Source organism: Solea solea, chromosome 2 (genome assembly GCF_958295425.1).
Source record: "Solea solea chromosome 2, fSolSol10.1, whole genome shotgun sequence".
In the NCBI taxonomy this organism is placed as follows: domain Eukaryota; kingdom Metazoa; phylum Chordata; class Actinopteri; order Pleuronectiformes; family Soleidae; genus Solea; species Solea solea.
In genome coordinates this window covers 3,229,610-3,252,287 of record NC_081135.1, presented here as the reverse complement: position 1 = coordinate 3,252,287, position 22,678 = coordinate 3,229,610, and the positions used below count along the sequence as shown (strand labels likewise).

The 22,678-nt window shown below is 43.5% G+C and overlaps 1 protein-coding gene across 2 annotated transcripts in view; it reads right to left on the bottom strand.

Moving 5' to 3' along the window:
- Positions 1 to 22,678, bottom strand: part of LOC131445997 (aryl hydrocarbon receptor-like) — a 57,613-nt gene that overhangs the window by 27,192 nt on the left and 7,743 nt on the right. For both annotated transcript variants that reach the window (XM_058616866.1, XM_058616855.1), the window contains exon 2: positions 20,594 to 20,781. In XM_058616866.1, coding sequence (XP_058472849.1) covers positions 20,594 to 20,781 — 188 coding nt within the window. The remainder of the gene's footprint in view (positions 1 to 20,593; positions 20,782 to 22,678) is intronic.

The following is a 22,678-nucleotide window of genomic DNA, read 5'->3' as shown; positions in this document are numbered from 1 at the left end:
GAAAGCAGATTTCAGATTACATTTTTGAAAACATACATAAAATACACAAAATCTGTCCATTTTAAGTGGAAAGTATGGAGCGGAGTGAACTCCCTGAACCCACAGTTTAAGAAAAGACACCTTTTCTGCCAAAGACTTCAAAGAAACACTAGAATTCCTCCCCCTGAAGCTTTTCACTCAGATGACAAAATGAGATGTTTTCTTAAATTAATATTGCGCAACAGACACACTGCGGATTCCTTTTCCCTTTTTCCTAAATAGATTTATAGGGTTTTGGAACGAAGCTCGTCCAACGTAAACTTTGGCTCGGCCTCGCCGCGGCGCTCTCCCAACCTAAACAGTCCAAAGTGGGACCAGAGGAGAACCGCTCCGTCCGCAGAGGCTGAGTGGCAGAAAACCTCTGGATGGCATCAGCGCAGGATTAGGCTTAGGAAATCACAAGCCAAGCGTGACCCTGTGCCGGCTCTGGCAGTAAACACTGGCGGTCGCAGCGTTTTGGACAGGGACGGCAATCGGAACGTTGCAGGGAAGCTTGTTTTCCGTCAGCGAGTCACAGTCGCTCGGTGGTTTTCGCCGCATGACTGCACGCATTGGGCCAAACCAGCGTCACTGTCCCTACGTCAGGGACGGACCACAGTGGAAAGAAGTCGCCCGCACGACTTCACTGTGGCATCGTCCACTGCATGTGATTCATTAGAGCTGTCAAAAGTGGCCAAACAGATGCCAGTTTTGTGGCTCCGGCGCACCGTGCTCCAAAATAAATTCAGTTTACATCACGAGAAACAACCCGAACCACCACGACAGCTCGTTTTTCAGATTGCTCAACTGCAGCTGTTCCGTTGTGTTGCTTTTGTTTGCTGGACGGCCTGAAAACCTTACAGTCCTTTTACCCCGGGATATTAATATTCTGCAAAGATTAACAGGCCAATAAAGTCGTTCTCTCTGTTTTGATAGGGAGCATATGTCGATTCACTGGTGAGGGAGAACGGGACTGACCGGTTTATCCGCGTACAGCTCGGCCAATAACAGCGCGTGAAACAATTCGCTTGATGTTGTTTTATTGCTGAAAACACTTCTGCTCCCAAGCTGATGTGAAGAAAGCAGCTGTTGACGATGTGAGACTAGATTAGATTAGAATTAGAGGTTGTGTTCACACGGATTTTGTAAAAAAAATCATTGGCTGGATTCGTGGAGGAAAAGTCAGCGTTGTTGTTGTTTCAGTACGGGCAAAGTCTGCCGACTTGTTTATGTTTCCTGTAAACCAGTGGTTCTCAAACTATGCTACGTGAACCGCCAGTGGCACGCGAGCTTCCTCTGGTTGTACTTGGTATAAAAGGTTGGAGAAATACTACTCAAACTAATGGTAATAGCTTTGTAACTGATTAATGACTTAATAAAGAAGGTAATAGCGTCCAATTCCTAATGCCGTTTCCAGCGTGGTAATAACAATGTAACAATGTGGTAATAAGGAGATAATATGAGAGTAATAACCATGAAGAAGTAGTCCTGAGAGGTAAGATGGTGTCGGACCGTTAAGAGCTTTAAAAACCAACAATAACATTTTAAAATCAATCCAAACAGTGGAGATTGTTATAATTATTATTATTATTTTATTACTAGAAAGTCACACTGTAACTGTGATGTTAAGGAATTAATTGCATTGCTGCCATTAAAGGTCTTGGGTATTAAGTAGAAAAAGTCCTTTACAGTTTTGTTGATTGATTATTTTCTTTTTACTGCAGCCAACGAAGCGTAACGACAAGTCCCGCCCTGACTGTTTGAGTGGCAGGTGATTGAAGAGCAGGATAACGTGTTCCTCCTCCTCCTCCTCCTCCTCCCGTCTCCTGTTGTCCCTCCCTGCAGTTTGTCTCTCAGCTGTTACTCTCTGCTACTTTCACTGCTTGTGCGTTCACTCATTCATGTGAATGAATTCACCCTCTGGCCGTGTTTTCCTTCAGCCACACTGACAGTTCTTTTCTCGCTCTCTCTCTTGTATCTTTTCTCCCAGAATCCTGTTTGATGCACTCAACAGGAAGTTGTAATTATGGAAACTTGGTGGAAATCGTTTTTGACAACTGAATAATCAAAGTATCAAATATTTGCTCTCTGTAACTACACGATTTTGTGGGTTTTCTAACACAAAAAAGTCACTTTATTTATTATTTATTTTTATACAAACCAATCAGTTTTGTGCTATTTCCTGAACTTAATAATAGGCTTAAAAGAAGCTAATGAATACAAAAAAACAAACCGAAGCAGCCCTAGTTCTCTCAAACAACCAAAACGACTGTAAAGAAATTGTCACACATTTTTGTGACTTCATTTCTGTTGTACGTAATAATAAATTACATTAGTAATCCAGTTAATACGGTCCAGATGGGCATTTTATTTGAGTAATATGGCTAAAACACCATGTTTCCTCTTAAAATTAAACCCTTTTCTGTGGGAGATTTCTCATTGTTTACGGCTGTTAAAGAAAAACGGTCCCACTTTCTCAATCATGCCAAATCAGTTTCTTGTATCTTTGCTGGAAATGCATGATTTCATACATGAAATATGAACCATGTGTCAGTTTTCTTTAGTTTTTTTGGACGATAGCTGTCCACGCATGAGCCAAAAAAATCCAATATGAGACATTGGATCTGTTGCCCTGAGCCGGGGGAATCTCTCACCCTCCCCGTCCAGCACCACGGGGGGGGGAGGTAAAGGGGGGGGTGACAGGTTTTATTTCTCGATCCCTACAGACTCTGAAAAACACGTGGCTAAAAATATGGCTGCCGCCGAGCGTCACACACATGGCCGCTGATCACTTCAAGAGCTCCGTCAGCTGCTGCTACATGAAGCCCAACAGGAAACACATGATAAGCTACCTTTAAACAGTTGGGAGGTGGGGGGGGGGGGGTAATGTGTGTGTGTAATTGCCCTGCAGCTTGTGTGCATGTACACAGCTGCACTGGAGACACTTTATTGTTGGTAAAGTTAAGGTCACTTTGACTAATTCATGATTGAGTCCAGACTTTCTTTTTTTTCCCCTAATCTGTCGCAACAAATATCCACCTGTTGTGGGTTTGTTATCTGTGTGAGAGCCTGCAAATACAGATTCTCTGCTAATTCAAAGCACGAGAGGTGTCCTCACGCAAAAGATATCTCATCTTTGTTCGAACTCTCCTCTGCCGCCCCCATTTGCCCTTTCCCCCCAACCTGCCTAGGCAGAGGCTGCACATCTGACAGTTCTGTTTTTTTCTGCCATCTTCTTGCTCATTGTGTAAACTGTTGGGTTTCTGCCTTATTATGTCAACTGAATTGATTGCAAATAAAAGGGAAGCAAAAGTGTTTGTCAAAAATACAAAATGGGGGGGGCACAACAGAGCTCTGAAAAACAACAACAAAACAAAGATATCTGCATACCCAGTTCAACTGCAGGTGCAGGACAGTTACAGTATAAGAGGTGTCCTCACACAAAAGACTTTGTCCCCCAACTCTCCTCTGCCGCCCCCCTTTTTTCCTTTCCCCCCAACCTGCCTAGGCATATGCAAACTGAATTGACTGCCAGTAAAAGGGAAGCAAAAGTTTTTAGGGGACACAGTTCAACTGCAGGTGCAGGACAGTTAGCGCCACTCCCTCGCTGATTCGCTTAAGTCAAATCAACATCAGTTAGCAGACGGACTAATAAAGGTGTAACTGAGCTTTTTTTGTGTATTTTAACCATAAAAGGGCCAGAAAATGTCCTGTGAGTTAAGTGCTTTTGTCCACTATTCCCAGGATAACTTTCAAAATCTAGCAGTTATTTACAATTTACTGCATGTTAAAGATAGTGTCTTAACAATTGATGGTATAAACGGTATAAAACATGATTTAAAATAACCTAAACAAAAACAAGCCACAAAAATGGAAACTACTGTACGTGCAGACGTTTTTCCCAAATCTCTCCTCTCTGGTGACAAAGACGCCGATGCCACCCGGTGAAATCACTGTAATAACCCCACGTTGGCTTTGACGTGCAACTGCTCCGCTTTTACAAAAACTGTTGGAATTTTTCCTGGAGCACAAACTGTTGTGTAATTACGATAATGCAAATTGTGCTTAAACAGATTAAAAACTTGACCTGCAGGGCCGTGAAAGGGTTACAGCCGCCCTCCGCGGTGCGTAGTGTGATTACTCAACCGCAGCCCATTGTTTTGGTGTTTGGGCCCCAACGGCGAGGACAGCCAGTTTGTCGACATGTCTGAACCAGCTGCGAGGAGGCGCTGGCTCCTCTTTCATCTGCGGGATTTAAGTATGTAAACAATAGACGCTGCACGCTGCAAACAATCACCTGAGGAGGAAAAATCTACCCATGTGTAACGACACAAACAGACGTTCATGGTTCAATTCCTGCAGCGATCGACGTGTTTTTCGTTAATGACCGTCTTACAATGATACTTAACACGGTACAGAATAACAACATGACCTGAAATGACATCTAAGTACTACTTCTACTTCCCCCACTATGCATTTATCATTCATTCATTCATTCATTCATCATCTACTATGAGCTTAAATTGTTCTTTAGAGACAAACAATCATTTACACTCGCAGCTAAATAGAAATAATACACATATGTACATGAAATAATATAAATAATGAGTTCCTAATAATATTATTTGTTTAATTAACACAAATTGAAGCCATATAAATAAATAAATCCCCCAAATGATGTAGTTTATCATGATAAGGAATCAAAATAGTCACATATCTTTGATTGTGTTTGTTTGTTCTTTACTGAACTCACACAATTTTTTTGGTATGTACTGCAAAACAAAACTGTTCTAGTCGTTCTTTTACTGACACTGTGTTTTTTGTTTTTATGCCTGTGTTTTCATCTACAATAGCTGATACCATCGAAGTGACAAACTGTTCTCGGGAACAAGGATTACAATCATTTTTTTTGCCAAGATTTTCCCTTATTTTTTTTGGCTTAAAATTCATGTGAACTCTGTGTAAACACTGAAATATGTCAACAACACCTCGAACAATCACACAGAGAGAGAGAAAGCGAGCGCACGGAGGGAGTTATGTCTTAGTTTCCCGCTTGAATATGTGGATTTACGTCCTATAGACGTATAAACGGACACACGTTTGTCACCAGTGGACAGAGGTCGACAATAACGCGACCTCATCTGTAACAAAATCTTGTTATTTTGCGACTGCTGAAACGAAACAGCATCCAAAACCAAAAGCTGAAGCTGTAATGTCCATAAAAAACGATTTCGAGAGAGAGAGATTCAGAGCTGGCGCTCATTTATAGACCATGACACAGCAGTCCTATTCATTGACACGGTGGCTAATATAAACCAGTGACAGTGCAGCTGAGAAATGTCAGGCAGACATCGCGACGGATTCCTGAGCAGAATGTCACCGGCGATGTTAATCAGAAACTGTGAAAACATTTAGAACATTTTTGCAACTAAAACTGAGAAGTGAAAACAGATCGAGTTGAAAGTAAAACTACCGAGTGGAGGTATGAGCACCGCAGGCCGCGCACGCTGAAACTGTACCATGTCAATTGTCTCGGTGTGGAAATTTCACAAGACAAGTTTTTCTTTGTGTGCGTGTGTGTGTGTGTGTGTGTGTGTGTGGAGATAAAAGCGACGCTGGGCCATCTCGCCGTGTTCCTACACACCTCTACGCCCTGAAGGGACAGTTCCATTTCATTGCTCTCTTTTCATTTAGTTCCTGGCCTCCGATCACAGACGATCGTAAGACACGATGAGGAAAAACTGTTGCAAGACTGACACAAAAAAAGGAAAAGAGAGAGAAGAGGAGAGGAGAGGAGTAAAAGAAAAGTTCAGATGGTGACAAACTCTCCTCTTCACTTTAAACCATCTCGTCTCCCCTTTTTGCGGCACACATCCCTATCAATTACACAACTTTGATTTTCCGAGATTAAAAATATTCCCAGAAGCGACCACAGGGACAGCTGGGAAAGATGGAGGGGGTGAGGAGGAGGAGAGGGAGGAGGGGATTTGTCAGAGATCTGTTCCAACAAGCTTTTTTTTTCTTTCTTTTTTTCTACATGCTTTCACGTGTCTCCCAAGAAAAGACGAGAAGCATAAAATAAACAGACGAGGCGGCACAATAAGTGACGCACGTCAACGTAAACAGCTGATTGCTGTCATCTGTGTGTCCGTCGCTCACATACATACACTTACTCGTGTGACTTTTAACTCGCTTCGACGTGTTTATGACGTCGCACGCAGCGCCGAGAACCTTGTCAGACACTAAATTTAACAAACATCTGGAAGCGATGTACGTACGCAATTACAATTTTCAGGGAACCCTGTGTGAATGCAGCACAGATGCAGCGTCCTGCTGTCTCCAAACCAAAACTGACTAAATGTTTAATTTCTCTGTCTTTGTTTTCGCACCAAGTCAACAGTTAGGAGGGGTTTTTATTGGCCGGAATCTTCTTTTAATAAAACCTATTTTGTTTGGTTTTCATAGGCTTGGGAATAAACTTTTTTTATTTATGTCGGCCATCGTGTTACTATGGCAACCTGAATGGACAAAGCAGCCCGTAGTCTGCTAACATGCTTGGAGAGAGGGGAGGAGAGCGTGTCGGAGCATCGGAGGTCGCCAACGCTTACACACTGGCTCTTTAAAACCAATAATTACAAATAGACAGTGACTTTCCTGCGGCAACAAACAAGACAAGTGCTTGTAAAAATAAATAAACGTGACCATACTTGGCTGGTATCCGCTTTGTCTCAGCGAGCAAGAGTTTCATTTTGAACTGGAGACGAATGGTAACTGGAGGTATCATGTTGTGTGGAGCAGCAGCTCAGGTTCCGTGCCACACCAAACTGTCTTTTGGCAGCTCCTCGATTCCTCAATGACCCACACATACTGTAGTTGCCTGGCTGCCTATGTAAGCTCTCATTCATGAGGAGAGAGAGAGAGAGAGGCTGCCAGTAATTTTCCACCATAAATATCTAACCAAACTGACTCCCCTGTCATTAAAACAACAGCGACGCTGCAGCTCCAGGCGTGCAGCGTGTGCAGCGTGTGCAGCGTGTGCAGGGGGGCGGGGGGGTTCCCGGTCTGTCGATTCACGCCTGTTACATTCGTCAGGATGCGTTGGGGAGAGCGTGGCGGCGCAGGTGCAACAGGTGGAGGTGGACAGATTGACAAAAGCTTACAAATGAGGTTAAAACATCAAATGAATGAGGCTACGACGCGGCCATTGATTTCTGCACATGGCCGTGGTTGGGATTTATGGCTGTGGAGAGACCGAGCTCAAAAGAACCCAAGCACAAAGCGGAAAAACAGGTGGCGAAGCTCCGGCAGCTGCTGGTTTCCTCTTCTAACTAAAGAGTGAAACGCCAGAATCGCAGACAGCGACGTGGACCTGCCCTTACTTAACAATACGATAAGTTTATCATAAATTATCTGCGCAATCTCGCTGAGGGTGATAATCTGGTGAGCACTGTTGCCTTACAGGTTCCCCTTAACGTGTGGGATTGGCTCCAGTGACCTGTGACCCCTCACGTGGAGCAGAAAGTGTTTAGTCTTAGAAATGGGGGGGGGGGGGGGGGAAACTCCCCAAATACAGAGCATTTAGAGCAAAAATGCAGCTGAAGAGCCTGTGTAGACAAGTCGGTGACTCCCAAACCATTTCAGCTCGTTATCAACGGAAATGCACAACATGTGTCTGCACACATTTGGAGGCCAACACTGCAAAAAAAAGTGTCCAATATTCACCAAGAAAACTCTTAAAAAACTGTTTTTTTGATGCCGCATATCCCTTTAATCATATTTTGATCCCTTACATTTATCTTGAGACCCCCTATTGGCTCTCGACTACTATGTTGGAAACCTTTGGCCTAACTTAATTCTATGTTATCCAGTTCCAGTTAAATTTAGTGACAACAGCTGCTGGAGAGGAGGATTTAAAGAGAGCAAAAGCTTTTAGACGATGTGCAGTCGACAGTAAAAGCCAATGTGACTTATTTAAGGGTTAAGTTTGCTTTCCACGAGCTCATCTGCTAATTAACCCCCTTTTTTTTAATCTCATTTGCTTTCAGTGCATCGCAGATATTATTGCAAAACATGGATTTGGACCTGGCAATCGTGTGGTTCAGAGGTGAACAGCTTGCACGGGAACGCACCTGTTTATTAGCTCGACTCTGGCTCGGATGTTGCAGCTATAAAAGATGACATATGACGGCATGCTTCTCATGCAAAGCAAAACAATGATCGCTTAAATAGCTTCAAGATGCAGCAGCGAAAGGCAAGAGAAATACATCAATATTGCCTAAAAGTTGTTTTTTCTGCCATTATTTCAAAGACGATGCAAATGCAGTGATTTGTGGTCCACAGTGCTTAATCCCATTAGATGAAATCCGGCACTTTTAATTAAAAGCAGAGAGGCATTCTGACAACACTGTGAACATGTGTACTGACTAAGAAGCTTTCTCTCCCAGAGTGATGTATCATAAAAAAAAAAAAAGATAAACAGGCTTGATAGCATGTTCCCCCGTTACTGCGAAACACTGGCAATTGTGTTAATTACCGCGCGTGACTGAAGCTCCTCTTTCTGTAAAAGGACGTCCATCAACAGCTCGGCCATTATGCAACGAAAGGAGGCGCTCATTTCAAGTGACACATTTAGGTCGATGAAGGGGAAGTGGAGTCAGGAAGCAGCTTGTTCCTCCTGAGGAAAATGAGATCATGAGAGTACAGCGACTCTATTCTCACTCTGGAATGGTCTGAACCGGCAAACGCTCTTCAAAAATGGTTCTGGAGTCTTCCATGAGGAGGAGGCCACTATTGGAGGCAACACCACTGGCTGCAAAAAGAGCTCCGTTTGAACAGATTATGCAAAAACCAACTTCTCATTTGACTTAAAAAGTCATTTTCTTGAGGAGACACAAGGGATGGGGCAAACTGGAGGCAGATGATCTGCTGTGGAGACCCCTGAAGGACCTGGTATACTTCCATGCGGACCCCCAACGTACATGGTGCAGGCTGAGATTTCAGCCCAGATTTTGAAACCACGAGCATGTGCAAACGGAAGCGTTAAGCCCCGCCCACTAAGCAGAAAAAAACACTTCGACAACAGAAGAAGAAGAAGAAGAAGAAGCCGCCAAGGATAGTCAGCTGAGCCTTGACCTGGCGACCCATGAACCGGCACCCCGACCCCCATGCCTTCCAGCTGACGAGCTGCTCGAACCAGACGCGTCTCTTCTTCTTCTTTGGCAAGAATGCGGCCTATTCCCTGCGTCCAGTGTTGTACCGCCACTCAATGGTGAAGTCAGATACTACAGGACCCTGACGAGTATGCCAGGGTCCGCGGTATGCGACGCGCACTTCGGCACACGCGGCATGTGCTCGGAAGTATACCAGGGCCCTTAAAAGGAGATAGGAGTACATTTTCAGTAAAATAGACAGCTGGTGTCGTCCAATAGGAGCCTGGTTTGAGGATTGTGATTTTGGAGTCTTCAAATCAGGTGCAGTGGTTGTCAAGCACCACCGGAGAAAAGATTGAGCTCTTGAAGTGATACCATTATCGCCAACGTTAAAACACAGCGGTATAAATGGGCAAAAGTCGGCTACAGACTTTTCACACTGGTTAGATGAAGATGGAGCGAGTTATTGTGTTGTTTGTTTCATTTTCTACGCACTCGGGCTGAAAACTCCGCTCGTCCACTCCAAGCAAAGTCGCTCTTTTGACTGCTGAACAACAGGAATGGAATGGGAAATACAAAGTCTTTTACATGTACTCTGCATGAGGTTTCATGGTATTCATTAAATGGGTACACTGTGTCGCCCTGATATGATGTCGTTTGTTGGCGTCCACACTCTGTGGTGCAAACGCACTCCAAAAAAAACCAAGGCTTCCACTTCCAAACTTGGCAAACTGCGCGGCACTTAAGCACTTGGAGAAAAAACACCATAATGCAAATTAGACTTTTCATCCCGAGGCTCCAACATGACAGAAGCGATCGGAAATTCTCCAAATGTTGTCAATCGAGAGGCCTGTCAGCGACGATCGCTGCTCCAAGATTTTGTCATTAATTTATGTGTTTGGTGAAAGTCGCCCTTTGTGCGTTTAATGTGAAGACAGAAAACTGTGCTAAGTGTAATCATTCAAGCTGTGTGTGTCCTACAGAATATGCTTAACCACACACAGGAGGTTTTGGAAGCGTAAAGAGGAGCCGTTCATCAATTAAATGCACTTTAAATGTAATAAAACCCTGAAATTCCAGTACCTACAATGTGGACGTTGTTGTCTCTGTTCCGAATCGCAGAAATCCGTGACTACATTCACGAGGGACGAGGAACCTGCTGATCTCTAGTCCAGAAAATCACTTGGCTGGTGCATTTTATTTATAGGCTGTTGTGGTGAAGATTGAAATCAGCTGCTGTCGTGCTTAATTAGGAGGAAATCCTGCAGACCTTTGGCGATGAGAGAGCGCAACGCTGACCTGAAAGGCTTCGTTTGTCTTTTTAAACTTTTTTCTAATGGCATGCAAGCAACCCTCTTGCTTGATCTTTGTTCGAGTGCTATACTTTAATTAGGACGTCTCGTTTTTTGTTCCTGTGTGAATTGCAACTGAAATTCAAGATAGAGAAACCACAAGCCCGACAAGCACACGGTGTCCTGTACTTAAAATAACAACGCCTGTCTTCAGTGCTCGTCCGAGCTCTGTAAAACTCTCTCTCTCTCCGACCCCCAGGCTGTGGCTGGATCAGAGGTTAGCAGACACCTTTCTCTCTACCGCGACTTTGCCCCAGGCGCTTCCTCCCGCCCCGACTTCCTCTGACAAACATAACTTCCTGTAAGACACAGGAGGACAGATTAGTCAACGTGTTTTACAGGTTTCCCCCGCTTAACTGACAAGCATGTGATGCCGCGTAGGGTTCCAGGCACCGATCAATCTGGACTCATTTGCTCCACACGCCTGCTTTTTATTAAACATGGTCTATGGCGCTCCTGCTGTTTTATCTACTTTTCTTCTTTGTAATTCTGCCATCGTATTATTATTGTTTATTCGGACTTCATGTGTCTCTCTGTAAACCACTGTGTGTGCAGAATGTGCGGCGAATATTAAAAAAAACAACGACTTTTTGTTCAGTCAGTTCAGGTCAAATCTGCCCCCGAAGCTGCATAAGGAAGACCTTAATGTGAACTTTATCCACCTAACACGTGTCAACGTGTGTCCATGTGTCACTTTAACTGTCTCAGCCTGTGTTGACAATTTATGACGACCTTGTCCTTGTCATATACAAACAAATGCCTGTTTCCTTCCAGGTTAAAAAAACCACATCTCTCTCTGTGTGTGTGTGTGTGTGTGTGTGCCGCTCAGTTGTTTGTATGAGGTTTGTGGGGATAGTTGAGCAAGGCGACGATGCAAATCGGCAATTGAGCGAACAACAGGAAACGAGACCCGACTGCAAATGAAGAACAAAAGGATTCTACTACTAATTCTGCTCCATTATCTCCTGCAGCAATGAACCGGTAGATAAAATAAAAGGCATTTCTGACAGGCAGGTGTTTTACCGAGTTTTACTGACTTAGCATTTAGTCATCGGTGGCAGGCGGCGGAGATGAAAGGGAAAAAAAGCTTGTTTGATTGTTTGCCAGTCTTATGATTGTTCGCCGCGTGAGGAATAAAAAGCTCAGCACAGGAACAACAGCGTGGCACGAAAACAAAAGCACACCTAAGATAGGACGGTACACAAGCTTATTTATTCCTGGAGGCACTTATTTCGGTTAATTTCTCTTGTTTAAGCTGAATTCAAGTGTAAAGTCTGACGTCACATCACGCTTCAGATTTTTCCCGTGGCAAAAAAAGAGAGAAAACGTCAGAAGCTGCAGTCACTGCTCACTGAGGATGGAGAGGTCTGCATTATTTTCAAGATTATTCGAGTAATTTGGTTCTCGAATGTCACAAAGCAAAATGATTCGGTTTTAATGATTTCTTTGTTTTATGGAGCAAAGAAATGAAGAAAATATTCACATTTAAGAAGCTGAAACAATCAGAAATCTTGTTTTAATCATGAAAAAAGCTTCAAACCGATGAATCGGTGATCAAAATATCAGGATAAATTAAAAAAAACTCAAAATATTGATTGGAAAATCAGACAGATTGTTTTAATTATTAAAAAAAACTAAATAATTGATTATCAAAACATCAAAATCAATGAAATATTGCAGCCCCGCATGAGTGCTTTCTCTAGTTCATTATAAAAGGAATCTGATTATTCTTCTTATATACATAAAATATGTCCAATAGAATTCCAATAAGCAGTGACACTTATATACTTGTATTTAAAGACTAATAAAAGCATCCGTCTAGCTTAGCATTACAGCTCCTGACAGAGAGAGAGAAGAAAAACAGAGACAGGAGGGAGACGGGAAACGGAAAGCACTTCATAAAAGACATGGAATAAATCCCATGTAACAAGCCAGAGTTTACATTACAAAAAGATAAATAAATAAAACAGCCAAAATTGATTGCAACAGTGACTCACACGCGCGCTACACAAACGCACACAAAAGGTCTTCCCCAGAAGCCTGGACAGGTTCCTACACGACCATGCCTGTGTTTTGACTGCGATCCACCATCAAGATCTGGTCTGCAGCTCTGATGCTATCACGCTGGACACACCAGAGGCATCCCAGGTCTCCAATCCAGACCCTCTCCAGGACCAGGACCACATATTATTATTCATTATTCTTTCTGTTTGTCAGACTCCATCTTTTACGCCAACACCAATATTGACGTTAGAGCTGAAACAATTAATCGACAGCTAATTTGATAATCGATAATCGGTTTGAAGTTTTTGTTCATGACTAAAACAAGATTTCTGATTGTTTAAGCTTCTTAAATGTGAATATGTTCTTCATTTCTTTGCTCTGGATAACAAAGAACTCATTAAAAGTGGATCATTTTGGTTTGTGGACAAAACATGACATTTGAGAACATCATCATTTCCAGGATTGACAAAGGTTTTCTGATATTTTCGATGAATCGATTATGAAAATAATCGTTAGTTGCAGGTCTAAATAAAAATAACCTTTATTTGTCTCCTCCTTGACCAAAATCCCAGTTGTGCAGCAGCAGCAGAGCTTCAGTTTGCCTCATCACGGGCAAACGCTGCTCAGCCTGGCATCTGTTTCCTGACGGCGGTTACCCCAGCTCAGGACGACTGCCAAAATCTGCATGTGAATCTGCAGTGGGACTTCACCCTTGTGTTTTAAGAGTGAAGTGCTGATGTGTTATTTTTGTGTGTCTGTCTGTGTGTGTGTGAGATAGACACATGTCACTGTGCAATGTCGTTGTTCGGCAACAACCACAACAGTCGACGCCAACACCGGTTTTTGTCCGTCAACGCCTCGGCTCGGTCTGCCAGTCACAGAGCAGGGGGAAAAAAGAAAGCGGTGGTGGGGGGGAGGAGGAGGAGGAGGAGGAGGAGGAGGAGGCAGTGCCGGGAAAATGTGGTCAAAATCAAAGCTTGACACTCAAGATTCTTCCATGTAACGCATTAAAACTGTTGTACTTGCAGCCAAGAAAACATTTTACAAGTGTTTCTTCTACAGGTGAAATAAATCGACTCTGAGTGGAGATTGTTTTGATAGCTGCCGGTCAGGAGTCTACTCTTCCTCCTCAGCAAATACACACATGACGGGTCGGTCGGGCTGGAGGTTCTGAGGAAGTCTCAAGAGTCAGATAGAGGAAGCTCGGCATCCTCAAGCAGGTACGACGACCTGCTGGGAATCCCGAAAACTGCCCTCTGGAAACACATCTGGAAAATACATGGAGGAGGAAGAAGAAGAGGAGGAGGAGGAGGAGGGAAGAGACACACACACACACACAGAACAAGGAAATACTGAATGTGAAACAAAGAAAGAAAGAGTGAAAAAAAAGTGTGTGTACATACATGCATACATGCCCCCCCCCCCCTCCCTCCCCCAAGGGGCCCAAGCAGAGGAGGGAAGTTCAGCAGAGCTATAATAAGACCACATATAATAAGACCACAAATTATGGCTCAGCAAAAGCCAGAGCTCTCCTGCGCCGGGGCCTCATCATCGGACTTCTCTTCTAAATAAAATCCAAACACACAAATCCACTCTGGAAAAATGTTGCAACCTCAAACTCAAGCACTCTGGCCGTGGAGAGGAGGAGGAGAGGAACCTTCATACTGAAACTAAACAACTCCTTTAGGGGGGCAAATATTTGCCTGACATGCACAAAAAAAAGATCCCTCATTGGTTTTCTTTGACTTGAAACGTTACCTACTCATTTGGGTCTTATTGTGGTCATTTTTTTTTGCATGTCTTGGGGACAGTTTTGTGTCTTTTGTCACTGCAGGCAACGTTGTGTGTCTGCAGTTGTTTTGCATCCCTTTGGTGTCTCCGTGCGGCCATTTTGTGTCCCTTTGTAGTGCATTTTTGTGGTCTTCTGATTAACTTTTCAACCTGAAATGTAAACAGTCTCTTCTAACAAAGGTCTTTTTCAGCAGAGTTCCCCCGCTGGCATAGAGGAGCTTTCTGTGTCGTATATGAACAATATCACAGCGAATATATACACGTTGGAGAAAGATGAGTCAGGTGACCTGAAGCACGTAAGGTCATAAATAGATAAACATTTAGGGGGAAAAGTACATTATCTCTTTAGTTTACACAGCCAATAATAACGTTCACAGTCAAAGGGAAGCAAAGAAAGAGTCCCAGAAGGAGAGAGTGAAATAAAGCAAGCAGCTACAGAGACATGGGCACGAGCTGTGGGGATAAAAGACAGAGCCGTGTCTCAACAAGAGGGAGGTCTGGTTCAGACAGTGTTCATACTTTATGAACAATGCCGGCGTTGTGAGCAGCAGCCATGGGATCAAACCTCCGGGCGTTTCCCAGTGGCTTCCCAGCTCGATCCTGCGGCTCGGCCCCCACCCCGGGGGCGACAGACACGGGACGGGGTGGACGGACACAGAGCGATTCCTTTCTCAGCCACATCCTGCTGCACCGATGTGTCCGCCTGGACCTTCCCATGAGCCTTTACACTCCCGGGTCTCCTTTGTCCGCTGCGGCATGCTGGGAAATTCACCCTCAGACAGACGCTGACTGTTTTACGACGAGGGATTTACCAGGACTTTACCAGACACTCTGTGAATGTCATCATTTCGGTTTCAGCAGACACATGAGGTCACTCCTCTTGCTCTTTAGTCTGAGGACTAAAATGACCCACAATGCAACAGAAATAGAGGTTGTTTTTTTTCAGACAGTGACTGTGCGGGAATTAGATTTGTGTCAATATTTTTCAAACAACACTTCTAAAGAAACCGTTAAATATCGATTTAATCATACAAAAACATTGTATTTTACTGTTTGAAAACACATTTGTTCTTTGCGTCGTGGTTTTTTGTTTGCAATCTGACAATGGGTGGGGCCTAGGAAGCTGTCTGCTGATTGGCTACTGAGTGTTGGAGTGACAGCTCGATTGACCGGAAGTAGTCACAGGCTTGTAATCGCTGTCCGCCTAGAACTTATAATTGTAAGTAACTAAACGTTTGTCAGTGTTTAAACGTTAGATACTGTCAGATGTTGTCGGATGTCGACGGGGTTCACTCGGGGAACGAGCTCCCGACGGCGGGTTACCGCGGCGGCAAGGTTTTGCAAGAATGGCACGCAGTGGCAGCTTTGCAACCTTTCAACCTTTTTCAAATTAAGAGAAGAAGCAGAAGAAGAACTTTGAACTGTGATAAAGAACGACCGGTGCTTTTCCATTATACACTTCTAGCACTACTCCACCTTTCCATCAGGGATAGTACAACGTGAGCCAAATCACAACCCGTCTGCACTCATTGGTCCACGGTAATAACCGCCACTTTCTGGCACCAGGACGTACGCCTTCGGTAACAAACATTGTTTGATTTAAGTGACGCGTTCAGGGTGCGGTCTTCATTTGCTATACTCTGACTTAACTAATTACTATTACATTATCTTTAAATTTATGTTCTCTTGATTGGTTTTAATTGCTATTGTCATAGTTGGAATTATTTTGGCTCTGGCACAGAAGGAAGACATCACTATTGTTCATACTACCTTTAAAGCGTAGACAAGCTCGGGTGTTTTCCTAAGCCGGGGGAAATCTTTTTTTTAATTGCGATGTGTCCGAGGCTGCGCTGACTTTAATCCGGTGACGTCTCATCCATACACGCGTGGACAGCACCACCTTATCATGTGTTTACATCATTGACTCCGCATTAAATGAATGACAATATTAGCCAGATTAATATTGACAATTAAAACATGTCAATATGTTTTGGTGCCACAGTGTTTGCAGTGCTGTGTCATGAAAAGCGTCGCCGCTGTGACACGTAGAGGTCCCATTGTCCTCATTGAAGACACCTCGTTCATTTCTCCCTTATTACAGTGGAGGCAGAAAGGCTTTGGCGGATGACACAGGTTTCCTCTGTCTTGGAGGTCTTGTGGTTCTTCCCAGTGAATAAACTAATTGAGAAAGTCCAGCTGCCGTTAAAATTAGGACCGAGGCCACACACACACACACACACACACACAGCGGCTGTGGAGAGTTCACCCAGCAGCAAACAAAGGAGATCCTCACATCCCTGCTTTGGGAAGCAGTTCAGATACTGTGATTTAGTTCTCGGGGCAATTAAGGCTGTGAATCATCTGCATTTTTTGGGGTGTTGTCTTGTTGGAAACTTGGAAAAACTGGAGCTACGTCCTGTCCTCTTCCTGCCTGAGTGGGAACATGCTTTTACTTTTAACAATGTAAACGAAATGTCAGCAAATGATCGAAAACCACTACTTTCCCGATGAATCGAGTACTCGAAAATAATAACAAACTTCGTTCAAGTGATCATAAAATGCAGCATTGCAAGTTACACTCATTTAGTTGCGGTAATCTCTGGTCAGTCAGACAAAGACAAAGGCTGAACTGATGCACTGAGCCTAAATTACATGAAATTAAATTAAATGACATTACATTTAGACAGACAAGGCAAGTCTACATCTCTGGAGCGACTGGAGCAGCTGCTTTGTATCAGGATTACTGTTACCTTTAAAGATCGCCTCGTAAACTCAAATGTTATTGTCTCGTCTCTCGTTTTAATCGTATACTTCATTTTATTTTCACTCCGTGTCCTTTTTGCTTTAATGTTGCGGCGTCCTCTTCACTTTTGATGTCTACATACTTTCTATATATAATTATCTTCATTTGTTTTTTTCCGGTAAACCGCCGCAGCTCCACTTGTGTGTGGGTTTTAATGTGTTTTATAAATAAAAAACGAGCTGAAAAACACTGATAATGGGAGGACTGATTGCGAGGGATATAAAACAGGAATGATGAAAGATCCCGGGGCAGCCGAGCAGCCCGGAGGAGTCCATTAGGACGCGGACAATGACAAGCGAACCTGTAATTACATAAAAGCTCAAAAGCAACAGTAACGAGGACGGCTTAATACCTTCAAAAGCCACAGATACCGATAATAACAAGAGCCACAATGCACCTTAAATGAATGTCTCATGTTTGCACTAAACATTAACTTTAAAAGAAGCCTTTGAAGGAGCAGGAAAGAAGAAAAATGTGGTGACGGTGAGAGTATGAATGGATAAAGCCTTGAGTTGTCCTGCCGTACAAAAAATCCCCCCCCCACACACTCACACACACACACACCACCCCTGCTGTAGGAGGCGGAGGAGTCGAGGAGCAAAAGGGGCCCCGGGGTGCTGCAGGGGCCGCCACAGGAAACGGGTGGGGCTTATTGGGAGGGGAGTGTGACGGATCGGTGGCCAGGAAATGGGGTGGAGGAAGCAGTGTTTGTATGTGTGTGTGTTGTATATGCGATTATGAATATGTTCAGGTCTCATATATGTCTTTATTTTTTGCTCACAGGCATGGCAGTGAAAAGACAAGAACTCCTCGTCGGGTCTAATTGAACGATCTGTTCTCAACCTGTCAACTGATAATCGCTGCAATAAATAAGCTACGGTGTGTGTGTGTGTGTGTGTGTGTGAGAGAGAGAGTGTGTGTTGCAATCTGAGACAAAAAAATGAGTCGTCACTGGGCCAAGCAGTTATCAATGAAATTACTCCACTCTGTCATTTGCTGAATGATAATTGGATGGAATTGTATAAACACTGTGTCTGGGAACAATGTTTCTACATGGATTTACCAGTGAGAGTAAAAATTAGACGATGAGTGCGGTTTGGATTAATTGTAATTCATCACGGTTTTGATGGTACGACACTTTGGAAAACTCAACTCCCAGCTCTAATCTCATTTTCAAAATAAAAGCGCTGCTGTAGCACCTGGCCTTACACCGACACTGACAAGAGCCGTCCTTCTAAAAGGCAACCAGACTCCCAGTGTATTTGTTTAGCCGACACTTTAGGTGACGGACGCCGCCAAATAATTGATTGTTCCAAAGCAACGGCAGCTCTGGTGTCTCGTTTCCACTGGCAACAAAGAGACAGAGGCAGAGTGGAAATCTCGATTTTGTTTGTAGACGAGACCGCGTTCTACACACATCAAAGAGACGAGGAGTTGAGACCACAACCTGCCTACAGGGGGGTTGATGGGGCCGTTAGTCAGTGCTGATGATGAGTTTGAGTGATTTTTGCAGCTTCAGCTCATTTTCAAGCCAATACGATGACTGCAGCAGTTTATTATTCCCGTACAGCAGCAGACATCTCTACTGGCTCTGTTTGCTTAGTTACTTTGTTTTCCAGAGTCAAAAGCACAAATAATCTACTGTTCACTTGAGGAGCAAGAGACGAGCAGGTGGACATCGTGGAGCATTTGGCAGATAAAGAGCCAAATAAACATCTCGGGAGGTCACAGAGACACAAAGATGGAGTCAAAACAGACTTTTATTTCAAAACATGACTCCAAACAAATGAATAATATCAATAAAATCGTGAGAATGGCTATTAAAGCCTCCCAGAGCAACATGTTTTAACTCCACGTCGCTCTCTTTTTAACCGACAATAAACAGAGAAGCTGTCAACTGACCAATCATTTATCATCAGACGTAAAAGAAAAAAAAAAAAGTCTTAAAAAAATGTGTCCCCTCTGGGGGATTTGTGCAAACACACACTGAGAACATCCATGTGTGCAGAGCATTAGCATTCTTTAACCTACAGTGCAGAACAGGTGCACACTGATATGTTTACACACACACACACACACACACACACGTGTTCCTGTCACACTCTCACACTCGATACCTTTGAATAGGAAGGACTTGATTACACAAGCCCAATTCCTTTCCTCTCCTTTAAAACCAAGAGGACTTTCAGAGTCCGAGGAGACAGTGTTTGACAGTGTGTGTGGTCACAGCGCGGGTTTAGCTTGGCTCGGTTACACGTCGTCAGGTTTGACCGCCGAGCTTTTGATGAAGCAGTGGTGCGTGTGATCACATTCCTCGAACAGCTGGAGAGGGGCTCGAGTCATCGCGGAATATTTCACGTAGCAAATCATGCGAATGGTGGTGTGAAGTGAACTCACTGAGTAGCATTTTGCACAATTGTGGTCCTCGACGCGAGAACCAGGTTTTAACCCTCTTACAGCAGCAGTGTAGAATGTCATGACCTCAATTTTCATGATGCAAGGCTCAGTGGGTTATTGTGCTTTCGGGGTAAAGTCCCCACTGGGATTTTATGAACAAGCATGGCGCCTGTGTGTGTGTGTGTGTGTGTGTGTGTGTGTGCGTGTGTGTGTGTGTGTACAGATCATCTCCCCGGCAACATGTATACCAGTGAAATGCTTTTCTTTTCACTTCACACCTCCTGTTGCTGTGGCTTCAAATACAGGGCAAGCGACGGTGAATTTCACAGCACTGCACTGATATAACCTCCACGGGCTAATGACACCGCCACACACACACACACACACACACACTGTCCATACTGAAAATTAGGGACCTCGTCTTTCACGCCGTCTCCCATCATTGCTGCTATTTTCAAAAGAGGTCAGAGAACAATGTGAGGAAGCCCAGTGGAAACGGGAATAACCTCCCATGTGCTTCAAGCCTCTCTCTCTTTTCACAGAAATACGGCAGAATTAGATATATATATATATATATATATATATATATATATATATATATATATATATATATACATACGTACATATATAGATGTATATGTATATATATATATATATGAAAAACATTTGAAAAACACTTATTCTATAACCTTCCACATCCTTTTATGACAAAACTTGATTTATAACATAGGAGTTACCCTAAATCAGCCATTTTACTGTCATTTCAGCCCGTAGAACATTTTAAAATTTGAGCTAAAACACATACAGGATGTCTAACAGCATCGTGTTCTCTTGTTTATGACAGTTAATGGAACTAAAACTTGGTTTAAAAGAAGCTTAGGATCAACACTTTTCACTAAAGCACACTGTTTGGTCTGTCGCGTACATCTCTGTGGTGGGAAAACATCTCCCGACAGAGTGTCCGTCACTCTTAACGGTCATACGTTCCGTTTTCCGACAGCACAACAATGTAAACAAAAATACAGACGATGCATCCCATGCACTTCCAGCAGATAAAACATCCTCTTGCACGCACTCACCATTGAAGAAGCTCTTGACCTTCAGGTAGCCGACGCTGAGGCGCAGCACGGACAGCTTGTCCAGCCGCGTCCTGACCTCTTCCGTGAAGGGCAGCAGGCTGGTGAGCTTGTCCAGCTCGCCATTGAGCCGGTCCCGGTGCCGCTTGGACGGGTTGGACTTAATGCCATCGGGAGGTGAAGGTTTGGGGCTGCGGATACAGAAGCAGAGTAAACATTAGAATTCAGGAGGTTATTTTAGGAACAAGTGAACAGAGGACAAAAATATAGGACTGAGGGACTTAAAAACCACATAAACAAGTTCAGTTTTGTTCTGTGTGCCTCCTTGAAATAGAAGCTGGAATAAACTGAAACAACGCGTAAATAAAACACAACACACCATTTATCCACTTCACCAAAACATAACACACATTTGTGCCAGTTAAAAATAAATTCCATTTTTTCCTAACAATGAGTCCAGATTCTCAATTTTCCGAAATAAAAACACACAATAAAGTGTATTTTTGCCTCATCCATCATCTTCATCTGCACGAAAGAAACAAACAACAACATATAATCAGACCACACAGGCCCGGGTTATTTTAATCCCAGACTATCCTCACTCTCCAGAGGCAGCAGAGCTGTAGAGCTAGTGTCGCCGTGGGTAACCAGGTGAGCAGCCTGATGTGACCTGCTGCACGTCTTACTTATCACCTGTGTGCAACGGCTCCGCTCTGCCGACGCGGCGCTTTGCGAGTGAAACAAGACTTCCAGCGACGAGAGTGTCTCTATTTGTCTCCATTAGACTGCAGCCGGAGATTTATGGGCTGTTGAAGTGCTCGGTGCACTCCGTTTACAAACTCGCTGAGGCAGAGGAAATGGATGGTTTCCTTCCTAAATCAGATTTATACCATTTAAAAAAAGGTCACGTGTATTTACACTAAGCACGAAACTGAAAGTTTCTGACACACGGGATCATCAGTATTGACCAAACATGAGGGTAACCATGGAAACTAATAGGACAACACACTTACTCTCTCAATTATTAGTTTTCTCTTGATGTAAATAAACTGACAATTATCAATATTACTGTTACAATTAGTTGGCGAAAACAGATTAGATTAGATGAAAATGTCTTGTCAGTATCGGTAATTATCTTTCTCTAAATTCCAGATAATTAAGGACTGGGTTTAGTTCCTCCAGTCAGAGTAAATGAAAGCAGTCGAATGTGGTTTCAAAACTTCCTCATGAGGAAGAAAACAATGAGCGCTTGTTTGACAGAGGATGGTTTGTGCCGTGCAGAAAACACACACGGAGCCTCTGTTCCGCCGCCACTGAAGAAACTCATATCACAACATACGTTCTAATTGAATTATTGCCCAGTCCTGGATACAATCAACAATAGTGTTAAGCAGCGTCTTTGTCACCACACAGGAGAGAGTTGGAGAGTTTTTGTTTATTCTTCGTTCTAAATTGTTAATACGCCATTCAAACATGCAGTAACTTGTTAATAAGTGCCTGATATTGAAAGTTATTCTGGTAAAATGAGCAAAAGAACATTGTCTGGCCCTTTAATGGTTAAAATAAGCAAAAGAAAAAGTCCAGACAGACATTTTGAGGCTTTAGGGTGTTAAAGGGGTTAAAATACAGGATTCTTACACCTTTTCCCGAGGTCAAAATCAATGCTTTTCCAGCACCTTACAGCAGTAATGTTACAGCACTGGAAATTTAGGTTTGCCATCGAAGGAGAAATATAAAACCAGAGATTTCAGCTTTTATATCAAACAACTGAAGCAAAAGTGCAGGAACAGAAAGACTTTTGCGTCAGTCGTCTAAAACCCTCAGTCTTTCCCCCGTGGTCATTTTGGTTCCGCTGTCAGCTCTGGTTGCATCTCTCTCTTTAAATTGGCAGAAGACATGTTTCCTCTAGACTCCCTGAGCCCGTCCCCCAGAAGAAACCATGCCAGACGTCCAAGCCGTGACATAAACTCCACCGTGTTTCACAGAGGAGCTCGTGTACACCTTAATCTTTGTTTCCTCAGGCCATTAAACTTTGCACATTGTCTCTTGTACTTTGTGGCTAATTCCAATCTGGCCGGTTTGTATCGT